At 39.3% G+C, this 23,522-nt stretch overlaps 1 protein-coding gene across 3 annotated transcripts in view; it reads right to left on the reverse strand.

Annotated features, from left to right (window-relative positions):
• Positions 1-1,388: 1,388 nt before the first annotated feature.
• The window catches only part of TNFAIP8 (TNF alpha induced protein 8), a 63,546-nt gene continuing 41,412 nt past the window's right edge, over positions 1,389-23,522 (reverse strand). Inside the window, exons 1-2 of one of the 3 annotated variants that reach the window (XM_084503747.1) lie at positions 21,332-21,597; positions 1,389-3,255 (exon numbers count right to left, since the gene is read on the reverse strand). In XM_084503747.1, coding sequence (XP_084359873.1) covers positions 2,690-3,255; positions 21,332-21,362 — 597 coding nt within the window. In that variant the 5' untranslated portion in view covers positions 21,363-21,597 and the 3' untranslated portion in view covers positions 1,389-2,689. Of the gene's footprint in view, positions 3,256-5,375; positions 5,672-21,331; positions 21,598-23,522 lie in introns of those variants that run through there. The other 2 variants (XM_084503748.1, XM_084503749.1) reach the window with 2 other exon arrangements.

A 23,522-nucleotide genomic window follows, 5' to 3' on the forward strand; every position in this document is an offset into this window, starting at 1 on the left:
TATAACTAAACAGTACTACTGTAACCTTTTCATTTTTAAACCTAGCTAGACAAGGAATATGTCAAAATTGTGCTAGAGGGCTGATGCAGGGATAACAGGTATATTAGAAAGAAAAGTGGTATCAATTTATTTCTGAAATTTTATACTAGAAGCCACTATTTATGTAATCTTGCAGGAAAAAAATGAATGAACTGCAAAATTGCACAGCTTAAGTACTATGCCATGTTATTTATAAAAGTAGGTCTTTGGAAATTCAGTTCAATTAGTTTCTTTAATAATTACAGAAGTCAATTATTCATAAGTGAAAATGAATGCCAGAAAGGAACAATTTTTACAACATCTCAGAATAATGTAACTAGACTGTGAGCTAGTTGTATCTTCTCCCTGTTGCCAAGTTTTTATGTGTATAACCAAACCTCCAAGAACTTTTTCTAAAATGTGTATGGCCAGACGATGCAGCTGGCGATAATGCAACTGAATACTTTACTCCATTACAGACAATGCAAATAGTTCAACTGCAGTATGACTCACACACATTTAAATAGGTGTTTGTTAACAACGTACAAAGAGCATTTAGGCAATTTTTGACCCAGGAAAAAATCGTATTTGAACAGTCAAAATATTCTGGGTCATGGCTGAAGAAAATCTTTTGTGGTTTATACAGCAAATGTGTGCAATGTGCCTGGCTCTACACAAAGTCCTGTCTTCCCTTCAGTACCTGTCACCATTCTTTATAAACTATGGCATCTTGTAGAATCAGCATGATTCAGGAATGGGATTTGTACAAAACAGCTTCAATTTCTAGTTAAGTTCCTTCCTATCCTCACCTCAGACAGACAAACTGAGAAAGAAAACAACTTCTCTTTCCATGTTGGAGAAAAATGACATAAGCCAGTAAGTCAGAAACTGCATTCTTATGGTTTGTGAGATTTTCTTCATGATGTTGCATCCCCATAAATGACTTCTGATGGACTACAGTAACACATAAGATGAGATCTTAACAGATACTCATTCAGATATCACACTAATAACCTAACTCTTTGCAAATTCTCATGCACTATCCTTACATCATTTTTCTGTCATTCCAGCCCTGTAGTACATTAGTCTTTTCTCTCTGCAGGACACTAATGACTTCTATAAAAGGAGTTCACCTTTTGAACACACATTTATCCAGCATATTCCTAGTGTCTTTCTGGGAATACGCAGAGCCTAGTGACTGAATTAACATGAGTAAAAGTGAATTTTGCATTCTAAAAAAATGACAAGCAGTTTTGTCAGAGGCTGTAATACTCTGGTTGCCTGCACAGTCCAAGTGTTATCTTTATGATTTACAATGCAACGGGGGGAAAAAAAAAAAAAAAGGAAAAAAAAAAAGAAAACATGAAAAGTTCAGAGTGCAAATATTCTTTGGTTTACTCATAACAACAACAACAACAAAAAAAAGACACAGCAAAGAGCAAAAACACTGGTAATTAAATAAACTACAAATTCTTTATATGCTTCCTAATAAAAAGTCTTCAGGTGTTTGAAATGTATTAACTTCATGCTTTTAAGTACATTACAGTGTCTAGAAAGTCACATTTTTCTTTTCCCCAAGGGCAAGGCAGGGAGAAGACAAGGGAGAAAAAAAGAATGAAAGGTAGGAGGGGAGAAGAGAACAAATTGATTCAAGATGTCACTTTTCCATTAGTTCAATAGCACATACCCCAGATTAATTTGTTTTCTAGATACATTGTACAAAAAGCAAACTGGCTTGGAATTTATTTTCAGATGCTCAAGCTTTCTGAATTCATATCCCCCTAACATGTAAAATAAGCTGACCCACACCTTTGCAAAAATAATTATGACTTATTAGCAGGGTTCTAGAAATCTTAAGGAATTGCACAAGTCACTGTGTGTTACCTTACAATTTTGTATGTAAAGTTAAAATCACGTACCACAGGTGTTGTCTAGGGAGTACTTTTTTTCCAATTAGGCAATTTTACTGTAGCTTATTGTTTCTGACATAATTAAAGGAAACAAGGCATCTGTGTAGATCTGTAAGGATCACTTAGTGGCCTTTCAGACATAAAGCTTTCACCACTGAGCTGGAGATGAACAAGCCAGTTCAGACTTTATGTGACAGCATCACAGATATTGTGTAAAACTGAATGTTTCATAAGGTCAACACTAGGAAGCTGTGATCTGTGCACTGCTTATAAAAGACTATAAATGAATCAAATATATATTTTACAAATAAGATGAAGAAATTATAGACTGTACCATCACCACGTTAATTATTTACCAACATTCCTGGACTCTGATCACTTATATTTCTGTAAATATAAAAGATTTGGATTGTCTGACAGCTTATCATTTTGTTTTGCATATCCGTCTTGCAAGACTCTTACTCTACTTGGACCCTTCTGTTTTATTGTCTTTATCCAGCTGTTTTTGTGGGCAAAGCACAGTGAAACAATGTCATGTGCTGTCTTTCTTCCATATGGACTGCAAATAGCAATAGACAGCTCATAACAAGGAATCGGTTTAATAAAGATCGTTCTGAAATATTTGTCAATATATATATATATATATAAAAAATCCCCAAAACGAGCAAAAAACCACCTTTTGCATGCTCCCTTATTCCTTCATAAATCAACAGTGTTCCATCTACAAATAATGCATAGTCAGTCAACTTTTATACAGGTACTTAAATGTTCCCCTCATCTAGCATTTTGTTGACACCATCACAAAGTTTCTGCAAATGGAGTTTATAAGGTCCAAAGGGATTGTACAAGGCAGCCAAAAATTCACAATCAGAGAAGTGATCAAACACGTTGTTGACTCGTCCATGTGACTTTGCAGTTAGGTGACGCTGAATGATCTGGTGAAGTAGCTCTCTACAGTCATTTAACAGTTTGGACAAAAAATTCCTGTCAAAGGTATAATCCACCTGATGGAAACTGACCACGGTCTTAGCCAGCTGATGAACTTTCTTCTTGAATTTCTCCATCAATGCTATTTCATCTTGATTAAATTGGTTGTTCCTGTAGAGGATTGCCAATTTGAGGACTATTTTAATGAGGTTTTTAATGATCTTCTCTGCTTCCTTTTTATTTTGTGTGTATTCCTTTGTCACTCTGTAGAGCTCATCTAAAACATCACTGCTTGTATCATCTATCAAAGTAGTTGCTATTGATTTGGATACCATTTTTCCAAGGATCTTCTTCTGGGCCTGAATGGCCAGACTTTTGGAATTGAAGACATCAGTGGCCACTAGAAAAAAGAAAGGGGGAAAAAAAAAGAAAGAATGTATTCAGTACTTCATCACACACATACTACAAACAGCGAGCTAAGGAGTATTTCTGTTTGTGTCCGTCCATCTTACTCCCTACTACTTACCACAGAAATGTGGTATGTCCTACACTAAATGCCAAAAACAAACACTCCAGGGTTTGCCATTACATTTGCTAACATCACCTCATTAAGGAACTGCTCTATGATCGACAAAGTAGGTCCTACAACAGGGTTCTACCTCCAATACTATGCTTGCTTACACAAATATACCCAACTCTTTTTGAGGCTCCAGTCTTTTGTAATTTCTTTAAACACTTTAAAAAACCCAAACGTTCTTTCACACATTTGTTTTGTGAAACGTTCCCACCCATATTCTCTCGTCAGTGACCATTATTTACTGCACCTTCTCCTCCAAGTCACATGTGAATTTCTATTTCCATGGAGAACTGCCTGGAAGGAGGCTGCCTTCAAGCTGCAGCTTTTCCTAGGGTCTCAGGCAGACTGAAGGAGGGCTTCAGCTATTTACATTTATTGCACATATGGAAAGTTTACTTTGCAAACAGAGGGCCAGGAAAGATTTTGCTTTATTTTTTTTATGAAAACATAAACTCTGCAGATGCCAAACAGTAAATCCCTGAAATTGGAAAAAGTTTCCTTCTGACTGTTTGTGCTTGGGCAATTGGGTGTGTTACGATCCACAGTGCCTCTGGGGTTCCAGCAAAGAAAAGGAGCTTGTCCTTCACGAAGGACAAGTGAGACACAAATCTGTAATTTTTCTTGATTTTTTTTTTTTTTTTCTTAGAAACTTATTAAAAGGCTGCTTTTCTATGATCTCAGAAACTTTCCAGCGAGTTTGTTTCTTCTTTGGACTTTTACTGCATACTTCTTTCTGAAGCACAAAGTGTTTGAATGCATTTTAAAAAAATCTTTACTGCATGAGGACACTCAAAAACCAAAGATCCCATTGTTAAGTATCGTGGGTAAAGCACCCAAGATCATAAGATGGACACGTTTCTAAACCACAAAGATTCAGGAAGAAGTTAAAGATGCTAAGCAGACAATCTGAACTGAAAACATTTGATTCAATGTTTGTGTTTTCAAATATAAAACTGTAACTCCCTTATTCAAATAAAACTAATCAACACATTTCAAAGTAGTCAAATACTAGAATTCAGTAGCCAATGCATTACAAAGATCTACAGGTAAAAGTTAGCTTTTATTTTTCTCTAAAACAGGAATATAAATGCTTCTTTCATAACTTTGCTTTCTTAAAACCTTCCAATTTCCTAGCTGTTCACAGTATCTTCTCATGTTCCACAAAGATATACAGATGATTGTACTAATGTAAGTCACTATTCTTCCAAAAACTTGTGCAGAAAAACAAACATAATACAATCTATATTTTAATATTTTAAAATGTTCTTCCCCAGGATGCTGTAGGTTTTCTTATAAAATTGTGATTATACCACACAGAACGCTCCATTATAATTAAACAGAAATCAGTACAACCTTTCTCCAGCAAGTCACACAGACACTCAAATCTAGTTCTTACAATTTACACACATTAACTCAGGAAGTATCAATTTTAAGCAATTCAAAACTTGGCCATTTTCTAAGGATTCAACAGTTTTGAAAAAAAAAAAAAAACAACAAATATTATGTAATTTCACATTTGACAAGGTGGAGCTCAACATGCGATTAGCATGCTATGCAGAACAGGACCTGCTCACTTAAAGGAGGTATTACAATCTTAATGGCATTTCTAAAAATTGTTCAAGTTTTGGGACTATGCAGCAAGGCTTACTTTCTATATAGTTAGCAATACAGCACTAGTCTACTTCTTTTTCTGTGTTATTACACGTGTTCTAGTTCGATGGATAAATACATAAATTTCATACTTCAGCATTTCTGTCAGTTGATCAAAAAAACAAACTGCTTTTATTTTGTATTTTTTCCTCACCACCCATGTCAGAGAGCTGAAACATACTTTGCAGCCAAATGTTTGAATAAAACTGAGTTTAAGGAGTAAGTTTACAGAGCTCCTTCAGACCCAGCATACATACATGCTTCCTTTAAAAAAATGTAAAATTATTACTTACTTGTTCAGCAAATGGAATTGCAATTGTTAATGCTGATAGCAGAAGCAGGGGAAAATAACCCAGGTGAAGACCGGCCTAAGACGTAATTACTCTGCTAAATCTAGCATTTGCTTTATCACGCACTTTGAAACACTGTCAGAAGTTACCACGCAGTGAACGTGTTTTCTTCCCCCTCTCCATTAGAGCCAATCTTCTCAGCTACCTTTCTCTTCTGTCCGAAGCACTTCATTTTACTTTGGCACCTCAGAATGCAAAAAATACATCGCGGTGGTTTCACTTCCTTGAAAAGAGAGCTGAAAGGAAATTGCACTGCTGAGCAAGCAGTGCAACGCCTGTACTGCTAACCGGCAACTGCCACCACGGGCAGACCGGGAGGGAGACAAGCGGCCGCAGGACTAGATGGGCAGGGGACTTGCTGGGAAGCAGCCAGAGCTCTTTGCCATCCCCTGCACCAGCCGGGAGCTGCACACCAAGGGTCTGGTTCAACAGAGGATGCAGTGACAGCAGCGAGGGGCTGCCAGCCCCCGGCTCTGCAGGTCAGGCGCTCGCTGTAGATGCTGTGAAATCTCAGATGCAAGCTCCAGAAAATAAGCATGCAAATCCACACTTAGACACCTACCTACAGCGGCCCCATTTTGTTAGGGTTGACCATATACGTAGCCACCATTAAGGAGCAACTGCCATGTGTGCTCAGTGCGCATATGTATCTGGGTACACCTGTTTTATGGACAGGTCCCATCCTTGTGCTTTAAACAGAAATAATGCCATCTCTCTGGTGGCCTGCAGCGTCCCCAGAATTTGTGCAGGTCATCACACTAATTTTAAGTATCTTGTGTAATGCTTTTTCTCATGACTCTCCTTTATTACAGCTCCTATTGCTTTGCTGTGCAGTTTTACACTTCACTTTTTAAAAGTATATTACCATAAAACACTCTTTAAGAATCCCTGGGATGTCATTTTCTGCACAAGCTACACAAATAAACAATTCTGTGAGCCTGCCATGATGATGTTCAGTGGAGCCGTCCCTCTGCAGAGCAAGGCGAGAGAGGCTCTCACGGAGAAACGTGCAAGATTTTAGCAACAACAGGAACATCTGAAAAGTCTTTTCATCTATTTATGACTTAGATGAAAAATAAAATTGCAAAGTTGAGAGCTTATTAGTTACAAAATTTTGTAATTTTTGCAAAAAATAGTTCGCATGTTTAACACTAGTATTTTGTGCATTAAAGTCAATAAATGCTAGAGATGTATTCTGGTTGTGTTTTTCCCCAAAAATGTTATCTTCCAAACATTTTACTTAGAACTGTGCTGGGAAATGTGAACTTTCGGTGAAAACTGGGAATTCTGGCTTAATAAACTCTCAGGAGAGTGGTATAAAAGTACTACAAGGCTATCACTTACAGCTGTGATGCTCATTTTTCCCTGATATGGAAGGCAGTATGCCTCTCTCCATACTGTGGCAAATACCTATTACCAAATACCCTATTTCTCAATGCCATTTATACTAAGAAAATATAGTTGAAAAAAAGTCGAATCAGATGATTTCACTGCCTTACAGCAAGGCAGAATCTCTTTTTCCACAAGGTAATGGTCAATGGTAGATGCAACAGCACTCGCAGGGAGGTGTATTCAATCTCATACACATTGAGAATGAACACTTAATCACTGAGTGTTTCTAGGCTTGTTGTCATAAAGATGGACCTAAAAGAAAACAAAAAACAGTAAAAGCTTCCAGTGAACCCTGTTAGGGCATAGGCAAGTCAGGAGCTGAACTTTTTGACATGGGTTGTTTCTCTAACGTATGTACTCAGCATGTTGACATAACAGTCCCAGCTGAAGAGAGAATTTGTCTGCAGAGCCGCTAATAATAATGCTGCTGCATGAGACTGCTTTCACATTAATGATGTTTGACATGCCATGTACTGCACTGGTAGCATGCAATGTCCAGAAACCTCAGGGGTTTTGGGGTGAGACACAAAGGACACATACAGGGTCGGGGGAAAAAAAAAAAAAAAAAAAAAAAAAAAAAAAAAAAAAAAAAAAAAACGAGCATTTCAGGCACCATTTAAAAGACTGTATCACAAAGTTTTGAGAAATGTGGCAACTGATTTCCTGCCTGGCTTCCTGTGTGGACATGTGTGCTTGCCTCTGCACCGGCAGCGGGTTGCAGCTGAAGCAAGAAGCCTGCATGCTGTATGAATCCTGTGTCCAGTCAGAGTTCTGGAGTGGGAGAACATCATTTCCCTGGAGGGAGACAACCTGAAATCAAGTAGGACAGATAGCACTGCACTTCCCAAGTATATGTGACTACGAGTCTCACCCCTCCAAAATCCTGAAATCTACCAGATACCAAAGGATAGCAAAACCCACTATTTTTTCCTCTGCCTTCTGTTTTGCAAGTCTTTACAGGGCTATATTTGTGTTCAAGAATGGTAAAAGCTAGACACCTTTAGAAAATAAATGCACTAAGAAATAATGCATGACTTCATGCATAAACACATGACTCCAGTAAGTTAAAGTTCCAACAGTGGTCAACTGCAGTGGTCAACATCAGCGAACAACAACTCCTGGTGTACAGAACAGGCAGGAACAGTCACAAAGCTGTTACCAGAGCTGAAACAACTTTCACAATATAGCTATTACGTAAAGATAAGATTAAAAGTGAGTGGCAGAACACAGACTAAAAATTCTTCAGACATAAATAACGTAAGCTGATTTCTGTAACTGACACCACGATGTGTATCTTTTTAATAATTTTCTGAGGGAATGAGTCATGGCTTCAAAAAGCTTTTTTTTTTTTTTCCTGTTTTTGTTTTGTTTTGAACAGAAGAGTCAGTGTAATGGTTCTAGCCTGTACGAAGGTTACTCCTAACCCGTACAAAGTGCTTCAAAGTTTCTTGGGTAAAGGGTATGTTAAATTTATCTTTTAAAAAGCACAAAGTCCTTGCAATGTGAAAAGCATTAAAAAAAAAAAAAAAGACCATTCCCCAAATGGCCACTTCAGAAAGTCAGATGCTCTTTCTATTTGCAAATGCTTGTTCATGCACTGGCTTTCCAAAAGCTGATAAAAATACAGCTGGTGTGAGATGTGCAAGACCAGGCAGCTCTGACAGCTTCTACTGCTCAGCCTCGGACACTGGGACTGCAACCTGTAAGCTGGCTGACAGCAGGAGTGGAAGAGACCAGGACAGACATTGAGGAAAGGTCTGCAACAGGGCAGATTGCCTGGGTCAGCAGCATCGGGCAGCAGAAAAAACAGAGGGCACACAGCTATGAGCTGAAGGTGAAAGGGGAAATAAAGCCTGAAGGAATGACAACAACAATAACAAAAAAAAAAAGAGTCCTATTCAAAAGGAGAAAAATGTATTAAGAGAAGCAAAACTGAGCTGGTGAAAGAAAGGGGTATTTGTTTATTTGGCCTGTTTTCCTGCAGGCATTGCTCAGGGAGCCGAGCCCAGAGGATCTGCCGCTTCCACACGCTGCAGGGCACAGGAGCGCCATGGCCTACTTCCTGCCCTGACGGCAACAGCGGTGGCTGAAAGGAAGCTGCTGCACAGAAACACCCGATTCTGGTTCAGAAAGTGTCAGGGGGAACACCCAGCCTTTCCTATGACAGGACGCTGGTGACATTGCTGCTCCCTCAGAAAGGCGAGGGAACCTACGTTGCATTATGCTGGGCCTAGGGTGCGTGGTGCAGCCCTTAACCTGCCCTCTGGTCCATGCTGCCACAGGCCTCACTGGGCTCACTTCTTCCACACCTCTCCCTTTCTTTTGGTTCAGGCACACGAGGTCCGTATTTGATGAGCAAATATTGTATTTGGCACCTTGTTTTTAAAAAGGGAGGTTTATTTATGAGTATCGATTTTAACTAGAAAGCAGTTCAAACTAAGATTTTCAACACATGCGAAGTGTGTGTTCACCAACAGTTTTGCCTACAGTTTTCTCAATATGTGCAGTGACTTGTATGAAATTCTCACCCACCATGATCTTCACCAACTAAGCATACTACAGGAACATTAATAAGTCGAGCGATGTGTACTGATTTTAACATTCATGCTGGAAGATCTTCAAAAGGAAAAATAACCAATCTGAAAGAAGCCAAGCCTAAGACATAACAAATATTGCATGAGCAGCCTTACTGGATCTGGAAGTCAGCTCTGAGGCTGCAAATACTCCGAAGCAATAGTTAATCAAGCAATTTCAGAAAAATATCTTGTTAATCAAGCATTTTTTTGAAATATTTGGTATGTCTAATCTGCATGCTCATACTGAAAGTGAGCATATACATTCAGCAGCAGGGAACTTGGGAAAGATACAAGAAAAGCTAGCAAACAGCACAGGAAACACCTTTCTTATCTGACGAAGTCCTGAAGAACTCATTAATAACAGGTTTACAAAATACATTAGATAGTTGTGTGTTCCTTATATTTCTATTTAATTCACTGCTTTAGTGTATTAAAATAACGCAAATCTGACCAACAGCAAAAGAAGAAAAGACCCACTTTCTAGCTGCCAAAACAGAAACCATGAAAAACAGAAAACAAGGTTTTTTTTTATGTTGGTGGGTTGTTGGTTGTTGTTTTTTTTATGACCAAAAGGTGAGAAGAATTGCCAAAAAAAAGTACCTGGAGGTTAAGGTTGGGTAGTGTGGCAAGGAAGGATGCTATTACCAACAAGAATGTATGTGCAGCATTTTGCAGTCCCATGAGAGCAGTCTGTGCCAACAAGTTATTCTGGTTTTACATGCCGGTGCTTCCCACAGCCACCCTGTGCATCACATGATACATGCTGTAGCTGATTTAGAAATTTAAAAAGCCTTCTTGAAAGCTTTTTATCCTAGAGCCTCTGTATGTACTTTAATTAATAGTAAAGCTTTAATAAGAAAAAAAATAACATTAACCTCTGATGACTGCTGTTACAGAAGCATATTTTAAAATATATTGGATATTAAAAAGAGAACAAGAACATGACAGTCAGAGGAGGTCATGAACTTAATTTGGTATTTTACTCCTTTGCCACCATTTGCTATCCTTGCTGGAATGTTACAACAGGTGCTGTGATATTAAATATGAAGCTTGTATATTTCAGCTGTTAGCCATTTGATGACGACCCAAGTTCCTCTGTATCTACCAATATGCAGGTGTTCATGTATACTCAAAAGCAACAGTGCACAAATCTTTTCATCTGAAACAAAGTGTATCCTACGCCATTCCTTCAGAACAAGCAAATGCAGACCAGAAAATGTATGTTTTGTCCAGCCTTAGAAACGTACACCAAACCACATCAAGGCCAGTGCCAACCTCCTTAACCCAAGAGGCACTTGCAATAAAATAATCTAGCCCCATTACAACTGAATCTTTTACCAAAAGTTAAAGTTTAAAAAGAGATATCTAACTGCTTTTACAACCATGCCAGCAAAAGGAATGTCTTCTCACCAAAAAAAAAATAAATAAATAAAAATGCTATAGGCACAAGGCATTGAGATGCTGAACACAAGAGGAAAAGCACTGAGACAGGCAGACCCTAGGAAACTCTGAATGCATGAAGAGCATTATTTTTTACCCAGAAGAGGGAAAAAAAAAAAAAAGAACATGGTAGAGGAAGTTGAGGACACATGTGGCAAAAATACAGCCAACTGACACCTGCCCATAAGACAGAGAGAAGATGGCAATCTAGCCTGAGAGGAACAGGTAAATCAATTACAAGAACAAGACAGTAACTTGGTAGTCAAAATGCAAAGAGCATATATTTTGAATAACATGTGAAGAAAGCCACAGCAGAAGAGAGTTCAAATGACAGAAAGGTTTGTGAGTCTTTCACTGACTTTGAAAATAGTTAATAATGTTTTTCCTGTATTTCTAGTTCCAGTCCTCTGTTCTTCTCAGCTTCAATCTGTATGCCACTGTTTGCATCCTGCAGGATGGGACTCCACTGGTATCTCTCCTTCAGTTCTCGCTTGAAAGACAACTAGTGCTGTGTTTATATATATTACTCTCTTATCTTCCACCAGTTGCCCCCCAAAAAATAAATGATACTCCCCCCCCCCCCCCAATTTGTTTTTTTCTTTTTAAAAACCTATTCTGAGGCACCAAAGATTGCCACATTTACAGACCAGACACAGAAAAAAAGAAGTAGTGATTCCCAGGGCATTTCTTCCATACCAAAACTGGAGTGCAGATTATAAAAAAGATGGAAATATGCCATCTAAGAATTGAACATATCGATTACCTGTCTGGGATACTGGTGATGCTCTTCAACTCTTTTGCTGCCCATACATTTGCAGTTTTAGTTTTACACTATGTTTTCCAGTTTTTATAGCATGAAACATGGTATGTTTCCTGGCATGAACAGTTTGGTTGTACATAAACTTCATGCTTTGTTTACTCTTCTGCACTAGTCATTTGTTGTGGTTCTGATTAGGGAGGTTTACATTTGATGGCCCTAGTGGCCTTTTCCATTCCCACTGCTAACATATTTCCTTTACTTTCCTCTTCCACAAGGAAGAAAATAAATTAATACCTCAGTTTTCATTCTTTATCACAATGTTAAGTAGCCTGTTTGCTCTGTATACACACTAACGCTACCAGGACTTCTGCCCAAACTTCCAGCCATGAAATCAATGGATGAGAGTATTTTCTCTCCATTATTCTCTTCTTCCCTTGCTGTCAGTTCAGAACAGGTTCCTCAAGAACTAAAGGCACAGTCTGCCTTTTGGAGCTTTGCTGTGATTTATGTTTGTTTTCACTTGTTTTGCTTTATGCCTGGCTTCTCCAATTTAAAACCAATGCTCAAAACAGACACAAAAAAAAAAAAAAGGGGAGGAGGGGGGAAATGAACACTGCCATTCTTTTACGTCAAGAAGCAGTCTAATTTTTCCTTTGTAGAACAGAAAAGGTTCTGTTGTAGACACAGAACCTTGACTGATACATAGCAAGGCAACAGTAAGCCAATTTACTTTTAAATGTTATAAATATTGACTAAATACTGACTAAAAATAGATGGTCTCCAGAGGTCCTTTTCAGCCTCAAATCTTCGGTGACTCTAAAACCTGGATCTATTTTGTAGTTTACCCCTTGGGGCAAGCCATAAGAGATTTAGTACATTGTTTTTTACCACTGTTAACTGTAGAATTTAGATGTCCACTCTCTTTGTACTGGCATCACATGTTATTTTTAAGCAGACTATGAACAGCACTGATCAGGTATGAAGTGATATCCACATGACCTTCCACCATCAGGAAAGGGTTTTGTAGCTTGAGATTATCAGGGTTATTACCCAAAAAGAAGGAGGGAATGCAAATTTGAATTCTAGAGAAGGAAAAGCCACCAGTGGTGAAAATAAATACCATCAATTTAAATTTCAAATTAGTTGGGTGACATTTTTGTACTGTCAGATGAAATAAAATGACAACAATTTTATCTTCGCCTCACCATGAGATACTGCTATCCTCACAATGAAGTAATAACCCACAGTGAACTATGTACATCTTAATCCAACATAATTCTTATCTCTGCCGATTGATTATAATAGCAACTGTTTGTTGTAAATAAAGCCTAGTTTAAACATCCATCCTGGACGTCTTGCATCACAGATTTTTAGATTTCTAGTCCACAGCACTTAGGACAGGACTGTGAACTTGGTGAAGACATATAACTGGTGAAGACACCAGAGCCTTCATTCTTACCTCTTCCTGAAGGATACAGTATTCCTGTCCACAGCTGCTCAAATTCATGATTCATTGTTTCAAAATATTTGTAGTTCAAGATACAAAGACTAAGACGTTATTTCTCAGTCAATATTTTTAATGCAAATGTTTTCTGTTAAGATAAACATTTTCTCATTTTTTATGTGGGAAAAAATAGACCTGCGTATCAGTAGATAAAATATTCACCAATGTCACTTACTCATTTTGCTAACATTCAACCATAAATTTCTTCTTTCTATACACAGACTTTGTAGAATATCTTGCTAAAGCAGACATAGTACATGTAAAAACAAAAACAGATCCCAATAAAGTTTTGAGATTTAAAACAATAGATTTTCTACACTTTTCAAAGCCAAAGTTATTCCTATGCTTCTTGATGAAGTTAATTAAGTGGAGGCTTGTCTGTGCATGCACTGATTCAGTGCTTTACTAATTCCTGTATGAAGTGCAGTGTAAACATTCTGGGATCAAGGCTAGAGGGTACCACATTCTTAAAGGTCTACTGAAAGCACAGGTCAGCTTCCAATGCCTCAGGGAAACCTGCAAATACCTACCTTCACAGCTAATTAAAATATATCTTACGATACATTCCTGGATTTCACACTAGAAACCTTTCAAGGACAAATGCTCTCAAGTAAATGAAACACTAACTCTCACTTCACTGCAATTTTGTCTTACACTGTAAAGTGCCAGCAGGAACATGACTCTGCAGAGACACCAAAATTTGTGTATTACCACGTCAAAACAAAAAGTAGATTTCTCTCACTGGTGTGCAAGTAAGACTGGCTGATAGTTTTTTATTGACCTGTATAGTTACAAATATTGATGTTGAGTGTAGCAACACGTCAGGAAAAATATTTCCAAATTCTCTCTGCATTGTTCCTGCTGAAACAGATCTGCAAAAATTTCTGATCCCAAGTTTTCCAAATGCGATCTGCCATGAGATGCAGTCGTGTGGCCTCTCTATTCATTGTTGGGAACTAGAAGCCAGCACCAAAACATAACTGTGACAGGAAATCAACTGAAGAAAATGAACCAAAACAAACCCCAACCAAGGTAGGGAATCTTATGAAGAAAAATAAAACTTATGAGAAAATCGCAAATGTAGAATAAAACTCTTAAAGGTCAGGTTTCTCATTTTCTCCTATCCTCACCCAAAAAAAGATTGTGTCCAGCTGAGAGCTTTTTCTAACAGTATGGTTACAAGGAACCAATTTGCTTATAGTCACACGTGCATCACTGATCACACAATGTTTTCTGTTCAGTAGTCATTATGGAGATGTGTCCACAAAAGAAAAATTGTACACATAACTTAAAATAATAATAATAATAATTAAAAAAAAAATAGCAAATCAAGAGGCACAGACAGATAAAACGTGAAAATCTGTAATTTTTATATTTTCACACTAAGAGAAATTTAATGTTAATATCAGTATATATAAAACTGATTTTCAGATTAGAGCTATTTATTAACGCAGGTACAGTCAGTTTAAGCAAGTTTCTTACAAAGACATACACAGCAACTTTTACTACCAACCAGAAGTACTTCTACTGGATAGTACTGGACCTATGAGGTATCCAACCAATGAACAAATGTGAAAAATTATTCCTTGAAGATGAAAATAGACTTCAAAACCATTTTGAAATACACAAAGATTATTTTTAGCCTCCTACTTCTCTGAAATGTGATGTATGGAAAAACAGAACGTTTTTTTTTCAAAAAGCAGCATAGAAAGTATTTAGTATTTTTTCATTGAATATTTATTATTTCTTCATAACTCTTTATGAAATGCTCTCCCCTTACCACAGATTGTAATGACTGTTAAAAAAAAAAAAAAAATCAGTCCAGATGGTTGAGATAACACCTGGATAACACCTGGAATACAGTCTTCATTTATTTTGTGTTTATAAAGACTCTAAATACTTTTGGGAAAAAAAAAAAAAAAAAGCAATTTGCTTTTCAAAAAGCAATATTTACAAAATCTGATGAAACTGTCACATTTAACAGAAGAATTGTCCAAATGATAGTTACCGATGAAAGGAGTGATGTGTGCTCTTGAATAAGGGACACAAATGGTTATTGGTATCTGAGCATCACATTTTCCTTACGCCATCACTGGCACATGTGTTACAAAATACTGAGTGTTCTTAGAAGCCATTCCTTTAGCCAGCTCGCATACTTGGAAACAACACTGTTCAGGAATACACCCTTTCCAAATGTAGGTGCAAGGTACAACACCCAACTCAGTAAAATGGAAGAAAATTGTCAGAATTCTGAAACAAAATATCATCGTCCTGTCTGTGGGGCACTGTGCCCAGTTTTGGGCCCCTTTGCATCTCTGCCAAAGGAACTGACAAACTGAAGCAAGTCCATGAAAGCCACCAATATGCTGAGGGAGCTGGAGCACACGATAGAGGAGACAGGCTGAGACTGCGGGGTTTGCTCTGCCTGAGGAGGCTAACAGGAGACCTAACTGGTACACCTGACTAACAGGAGAACTAACTGGTGAACCTGACTAATGGGAGACCTAACTGGTACAACTAACTTGTTACTGAAGGGCTGTAGAGAGAAAACAGCCAGGTTCCTCTTTGACTAGCACAGCAGAAGAGTGAGGAACAGCAGATGTGCTGCAGCAAGGGCAAATCTCGCTAGATGTAAGGAAAAAATTCTTCACAGCAAGAGGGAGCGGTACAGTACTGGAGGGTGTTGCTAGAGGAGCTGTGGGAGCACCATTCTTGAAGACACTAACAATTTGACCGGATAAAGCCTTAGCAACTTCAGCTAGCTCTGAATTTGGCTGCTGCTCCAGAGCTGTCACTGCAGTAAGTGGGAGGTCTTGCCAGATGACCTCCAAGAGCTCCCCACAGCTGACATTAGCCTGCTGCTCGCTCTGTCGATGGTTCCCTCTCTTGGAGGGCCTGTATCTTACTCACAATTAAACACTTAGGTCCTGCAGTTCACTGCGGATTAAAAGATTTGATTGCATAAGCGTAATTATCTTAATGGAATTTTCTCAAAGCAATGTAGCATTCAACCCAACAACTGCAGCTAAATGATTAACCAGTTAAGAGCTCCAGTGCTTCCCCGAAGGAGCCTACCAGCTACAGCTAGTGCTTATCCCCCGGCCTCTGCTCAGATTACCGCCTCGCTTCCTCGTCTGCCCCCGCTGCACAAGGAAGAGGTTGCAAAGTATGTGGGGTATGAAGACGAGCAAAGTGTTCAGCAGCAGACAGCTGCTGGGTATGGACTCCAAATGTGAGACAAGCGAAAAACACCAGTTCAGCACATCACACGCTAAGCCTGTGGAAGCGGCGATGGGGGCTGCCACCCAATCCATTCACAGATAGGTATTGCCCCGACTTGGCCAGGGAAATAAAACCAGCCGTTCTTTCAGTTTTCGAGGGGAGACATGCTGAGCTCCTTAACTGCTCTAAGCCAGGGCTCTGACGGAGAGCTGCAAGTGCCTACATCAAGATGTAGCTGCAGCAGCTGTACTACAAACCACAGAAGTTGTATCTCCGTCCTCAAATCCCTTTATCGGGTTTCTTGTATTCTGCTTCATTACATGCGCAAACCTCCAAACTGCGCTACAAATTCTAACAGTTTTGACTTGCCTGGTTGCCCTGATCTTATTTCCTCCAAATGTCCCATTGTTCCTTCTTCATTAAGGTGATAACTTCTTGCTTTTACTTCCACCCCCCCTACCTGCATCTTTGGCAATGTTTTCCCCAATATGATTGTGGTGCAGTACTACCATGTCCATTTGGTAATTACTCTTTCTTTTTCATAAACTTTTTTTCCTTTTCTATCTTTCCCATATTAACATTAAATATTTTGCCTTTAGCTTCTCCTATTACTCTTGAATTCTAATAACCTACAGACAGGATTACATGAAATGCCACACTGTTAAGCATTGCACTAACTCACAGACCTGTGCAAACGACATTTATGACACCACTAATCTCTTAAATCTCCTCATCTGCAGCAGGGATGTTATCTACGCAATAAAAAGTCTTCAACTGACTAATCTAGATCTTGGACACATCCACTGGGGCCAGCAGTCTGAAATTTTCAGACTGCTCTCAACAAAAAGCTCCTGTTTCACCAGCCATAACGTTTTACGGAGATTTTTGTTATGACAATGGAAAGTAGACGAAGAGTAAGCAAAACAGAGGAAGCCCACATTTCATAGTCTGAGGGGGCAGAACGTGAGTTTAATACGTGGGGTTTAGTACTAGTTATTTGTGCTGCTCCACTGTGGCTTTGTACAGAAAACTGAGCTCTACAAAAAGGAAGGAGATGATCTCTAACTTTGGCAGCTGCCAAAGCTACCACAAATCACACAAAACCGCTCTGATTTGGATTCAAAAAAAGAGAGAAATTCAATTTCTGCTTAATCTTACATTTTTCATTTCATTTATTCTAATTATGACCAGAAACAGTCTGCAACTTCAAATTTTGACATGAAATGGGGCTGCCATCACCTGGTACATGTCACATTTAAGTATGGGTAACATTTTACTCGCACAGTTTGGATCTCGCCATTCACTATCACAAAAGCAGAAAAAACTGTAACAAGCACTGGCTATGGAGATGGTGGGATGCAGAATCCTGCTCTGCAGACTACCAAGGGTGCTCTGGGTGTGGTAAGTGCCCCATAGGAGCACAACAGCAGAGAGTTAGTGACTTAAATAAAGATTCTGCCCTGGAAAATTTTCAGTGAGAGCTCAGTGCAAAATGTCAAAGCAAATCCATGACTACATACAGTATTTACTTCTCAAAACAGAGAGCACACTGTGATGTTATAACCTCCACGTCTGTTCTCTAAAAGGAACAAAACAGGTGAGCTCATTCCTCAGTAGTCTCATTTGGATTAGAAAATGCCAATTGTGTCTAATAAAGCTCTGAGCACTTTCAGGAATGCAGAGAGATCTCTCTCCCACGAAATGTGGTATTTAAGTGTGATAAAGGTGCAGTGCAGGCTCTCAATGCTTCTGAATTTGTAATACATTATCCATTGTTTCACAGGCTCTGTATTACACTCCCTCTGATATCTGCAGTTATTTTCTTTTGAGATACTCTATTTCCTGTTGTTGTCTACTTATCCAACATAAAACCTGTAGAATGAAGCTGAAGTTTTCTGAAGCTTCATGGATATCACTTTTTCATTCTATTGAAGAAATATTCTTTAAAGACACCATTTATACTACAGTAACTTTAAAATGCATTTGCATGTATTTAAGAAGGAATATTAATGATACCTAGTTTTCATGTGAAACCACTACGAACATTCCCTTTGGATCACAGAAAGGAACCGAGTCAGGTAACAGCCTGAAACCATTTGTTACTTTCCTTGGTGTGTGACATGCCACCATGCAACACCAGATTGAAATTATGCCATAGAACAGAATGTTTCTTTACTTTTCTACTGTTTATTTTTCTACTGTTTCCTTACCAAAGTCTTTGCTTCATCCACAGGAAAAGCAACTACAAAAAATGTCCCAAGTTATTTATATCATGACAGTTGCTGGAATCTGTAAATGTAATACAGACTGGTGCCATATATACACAACACACTTTACCACATCATTGTGGTATACAGATGAATATGAAGATTGTTCTAAAGTTACTGAGCAGTATGACTGAAGAAAAAAAAAAAAAAAGTTTCATGTTAGCATTCTAATATGTACCATGCAGAGATCAAAGGCAGAAACTGAAAAGTCCAGATTTGTACAAAATAAAGGCAGTAATGACTGCATTCTACTAATGTATTTCTTACTCCCAGTTCATACTATATAAATAAGATTAGGCTGGAGATCAAGGATTATACATTTATATGATTAATTGAAAAAAAAAAAGAAAAAAAAAAAGAAGAGGAAAATCTTTGGGAATTTGTAATTCAAAACTTTTGGGTTTCACTGTAACCATGACCATTTCTGAATTTCAGAGTTCCTCATATACTCCTTCATTAGCTCTCACCAGTGATACTGCCATCAGCCATCTGACCATCTGTTTTAAGAAAAAAAAAATTCTTCCTTTGCTTGCAAAAAACATTAAAATAATATTTTTCATGTACTTTTTCTCCTCTTTTCACTCTCTAGCATGTAGCAGATTATCTACTGCACTTTCATTTTGAGCTTTGGCCTTGAAATGTACAGACTTTGTCAAAATAACTACTTTATAGTCATGTAAATGTACCATGTATTCCTTGCACTACTAATAGAACTTTACCTGCTGATGTCTTGGTGGAGCCTCATAATTTGTGGGCAAATCAGAACTTATGTTTTAGGACCTTCAGTCTTGCACTTAAAGGAACAATCAACCACCCACTTTGCTAAACCATTTAAAAGTTTATATACCTTTAGTGTTCAAAGCCTGAGCCTCAACCTGAGTTTGAATTTGTGACGTATCAATTTTGTTTATGCAAAAAGCACACGGCTCTATTCTTGATGAAGCAAAAAGATAGCTGAAAGATTCTGAATACCTACGTTATGCCACATACACCAAACCATTACAAACCCACAGTACTAGACTGTATTTTTCAGTATCATGATCAGTGATCTTTCATGCCGTGTTCAATCAGACTAGGCAAAGCAGTACATAAACTGCAGCTCTACAAATTCACCTGTTAATCCTGGTCTTTATTCACACAGACTAAATCCCCTTTTCTCACAGATCTTCTCAATTACTCCTTTACAGACAGGACTGCATTACTAGGAATACATTTACAGACTGACTGATACCCTCTCAGTGGTATCTGTATCTCATCTGCCCATAACGGTCACTGCTTTTATCTTCCACTCTATTAAAATCACAGTGCAGCAAAACCCAAGTATTTTCCCAGCCAAAAATAGCTAGCCAAGAAGTTATCCCTTCTTTCCTGTCTCAGCCACCTGCTCCCAATCCTTTTTTTTTTCAGCATGAAGATCCTGGCATCTCAAATTGTATCAAAGGAAACAATATGCACAGAAAGAAACAAATGTTTTCAGAGCATCTTAAGAATCTGAGTTATCTAAGAAGGTAAAAGATTTATTTTAAAAAGAAAATTTACATTTCAAACACAGACAACATTATAAAATTGTCTGGAGCTTCCTGTATGTAAACCAAAGGATGGTTCATGCTGTGGCATGCATGCTGATCTCTCCTACTGTAAAACTGAGGGAGAATGTTCACATTGCCATATTCATTCTCTTTTTCAAACAGTTTCTATGGAGAAATGCTTTTTCAGTTCTGCTTTTCAGTAAATCAGCCCCCCAGAATCTTCTTGGGTAAAACCAAATTCTGTATTTAGTTCATCCACTCAATCAACGAGAAGAACAAAGGAAAAGAAAACAGGGCATTTTTCTAATTCTTCATTATTAACCAGGTTTTACTGACATTATTACCACAAAGTTTGACCCAGTACTTTTCTGTACGTCAAAAAAAAACACTCATGCCTGTAAGCAGAAGCAGAGGTCCACAGTAATGTTACTCCTGAAGCAGGGGAAGTTGTAAGAGTGTGCGGGGAAAGCCAGCTGAAACACTCAAACCATTTCTTCTTTTCACCAACTACAAAACGCTCAGATTGCCATGCTGCTTCTTAACCTGTTAGTTGGTTTTGTGTGTGTTGTGTGTTTTTGTTTTTGTTTTTTTCTTTCAATTTTCTGAGCCACACTGGATCCCTGTAACTCTGAGCCTCCCCGAGGACTACTCACAGCAACAAAACTTCAATCCTACCCTAAGAAATCCAGCTTACAGCCCTGCTCCCTCTTCTGAATAAGCGTCCCTTTGTACATGGGGCCTGTCAGGAAGCCGCCCCCTCCTCTGGCAGCGGTGGCTCCCCACCGCCACCAGCGCCGCGCGAAGCCCTTCAGGCCCGGCTCGCGCCTCGCACTCGGCTCTTGACAGGGAAGTGAGCAGCGCCCGAGCTCATTCCCAAAATAATGACCTTTCACTTCTCCCCCACGGGACTTCCTCTTCTGTTGAAACACACAGCACTTCCAACTCCAAAGAAACCCTTCCTCTTTCGATACCCGACTGTTTGCGCCTTGAAGCACGGCTGCTCCCACCGATCAGCGCTCCACGCGCTAGGCCATGGCCAGGGACATGGCCAGACCTCCCTCTGCTTGGGGTATTTCATTCCCAGCGAAACCCACAGGACGCCAGGCCGCTCTCCCTCCCCTCCGAGCACCCAAAAGTGAGCAGAAAACTCTTGCTCCAGCTGAGGACACGTCCCTGGGCCCTGGGGGTGCTGTGGAGATGTTCCCCTACCTTCCCTGGACTCGTCCGCCTCCGAGCTCATGGTGCTGCAGGCAGCCGAGGTGCGCCCTGAGGAGCTGCGAGTCGACTTCTCAGAAAGAAGAAAAAAAAAAAAAAAAAAAAAAAACAGGGGAAAGAAAAGAGAAAAAAAAAAAAAAAGAAGAGGGTTGGGATTTTAAGGGGAAAAGTCTGCAAATTCAGCAAATCACAGCTCAGCTGCGCGGAAAGGATTCCGCCCCTTTCGGAGCGGCACACCAGCCGCCGTCTGGAAAAGCAGCGGCACCTCAACAGAAACTCTCACTTCCCTTGCCAGCAGTTGCCGGTTATGCATTTCATTCTCCCTGGTCTCTAGAAAGGGTGGAGTTTTGCTTGTTACGGCTCGCCAGCGGGGTATGAGAAAGCAAGCACAGGAGACCAAAAACACCCTGGGCGAGGAACGGCGTGTGATCGCAGCAACTGGCAAGCAGACTGGGGCTCTGCTAACCGGGGCAGTAAAACCTAATTTAAATCAATTACTTTTTAAGCTGAAGTTGTGCGTTTCAGCACCGGCTGCTATCTGGGATGAGTTCTGTGCTATCTGTAATTGCACCGACTAAAGCAGGATGACTACACAAACGCTCAGAGGATGAGGAGCAGCAGCAGCCCTGCTCAGGCAGCTCAAGCTGAAGTTAAAGAACACTTTTTTCCCCTTCCTTTGGGCTGTGTGTGATGCCAGCCTTCCCAAAAGGTGCAACTCAGTTCTGCTCTGTGGAGAAGCTACCTGATTTGTTTGTGCCCACACCCCTGTGAAGATCTTTAAATCATCTTTAAATATCGCTCCACGCTGTTCTACAGCACAGCGAGAGAGCAGCCGTCTCCTGCAGCAACCCCCCACCTCGTCACACAAAGGATCAGCAGCAAAAGCGGTGGGAACTATGTGCAAGCCTATTTTCCAGCTGGCACAGTCTTCAGTACAATCACTGTTAGAAGGAACTATCTTTTCCTACTTATTCATTTAATTTATTTTTAGTACAGCAAACAAGACAAAAGCAGAGCAGAAGGGCTATTGCTCAGACCACAGCAGAGGCATACTTCTTTCCAGAGCAGCCCCAACTAAATCAGAGCCAGCTTTATGTGGGGACAGCATTCCCTCCCACCTCCAGGTAACAGGGCTCAACACACACCTCTGTAGGGCTGCAAGGGTCTTGGTGAAAGCAATGCAATGAACAATGAGTGCCCAGGTTCCTGGAGCCTCGTCAAGAAGAAATAAAGCATACTTCAAGATGAAATCAGAAAGCTGTGAGCTACACAAAATTGGGGCGCATTCAAAAATAACAGTAAAAAAAATTAAGCACTTCAGTTTTGTAATATTCAGATGTATTCATTAAAGTTTATGGGAACACTGTAAGTAGGAGGGATGGTTTTGCAAGTACAAGACATAGTCAGGACCGATGGTATGAATTCTCTAGCCATGTCCCATTTGCTGCATTGACCTGAGTAAATAATACTTCTGCATGTGAGCACTTCTTGTGCTATTTTAAGTGATTTTATTCTTGATAAGGACTGCCTTTTCCCCTGTACTTCCCATGTGCCTAAATAAGATCTCATTTTAAAGGCACATGGCGATGCTGAAAATTTCCTGCTGACAAGATGTACAACCCCATGGGTCTCCTAAGGTTATTCTTAAATTCTTATTCTCTCTTCCACAGGCCTCATTGTACAGCAGTTGTGTCCTTCAGAGCACAGAGAGAGAGAGCACATATTGTCCTATACGATGTCACTGAAGAAAAAGTAATTACAACACTGGACTACCTAAAAAAGCCACATTTTTAAATTAAAAAAAAATATTAAAAAATAAAATAAAATCTTTTTTAAAGATTACTCCTCTGCATCTTTTTGCTCCCTGAACACTGGTTTGGGGTAATTACTGGATAGTAGACTGAAACCACCCAAAAACCCCCACACAGAATAGAGGAGGAACAGGAAGAAACAGCATAAGCCAAGATGAACCGCAATAGCTTTTGGGGTCCTTTGATTACAGGGAGTAGAGAGATCAAGAAGCCAGAAAATGGCCTGGTATCAAGAGCCTTCCACGAGCAGATTTACACAATAGATGTCTTTCAGTATTTTAGATGACAGACAGGCATGGAGAGATAATGAGCTTTGTGATTAAACTTAGCAAGTTCTGCAAATTTACATTTCTGAAATCTCTCAGGAACTTCAG

This window comes from Aythya ferina, assembly GCF_964211825.1.
Source record: "Aythya ferina genome assembly, chromosome: Z".
NCBI lineage: Eukaryota > Metazoa > Chordata > Aves > Anseriformes > Anatidae > Aythya > Aythya ferina.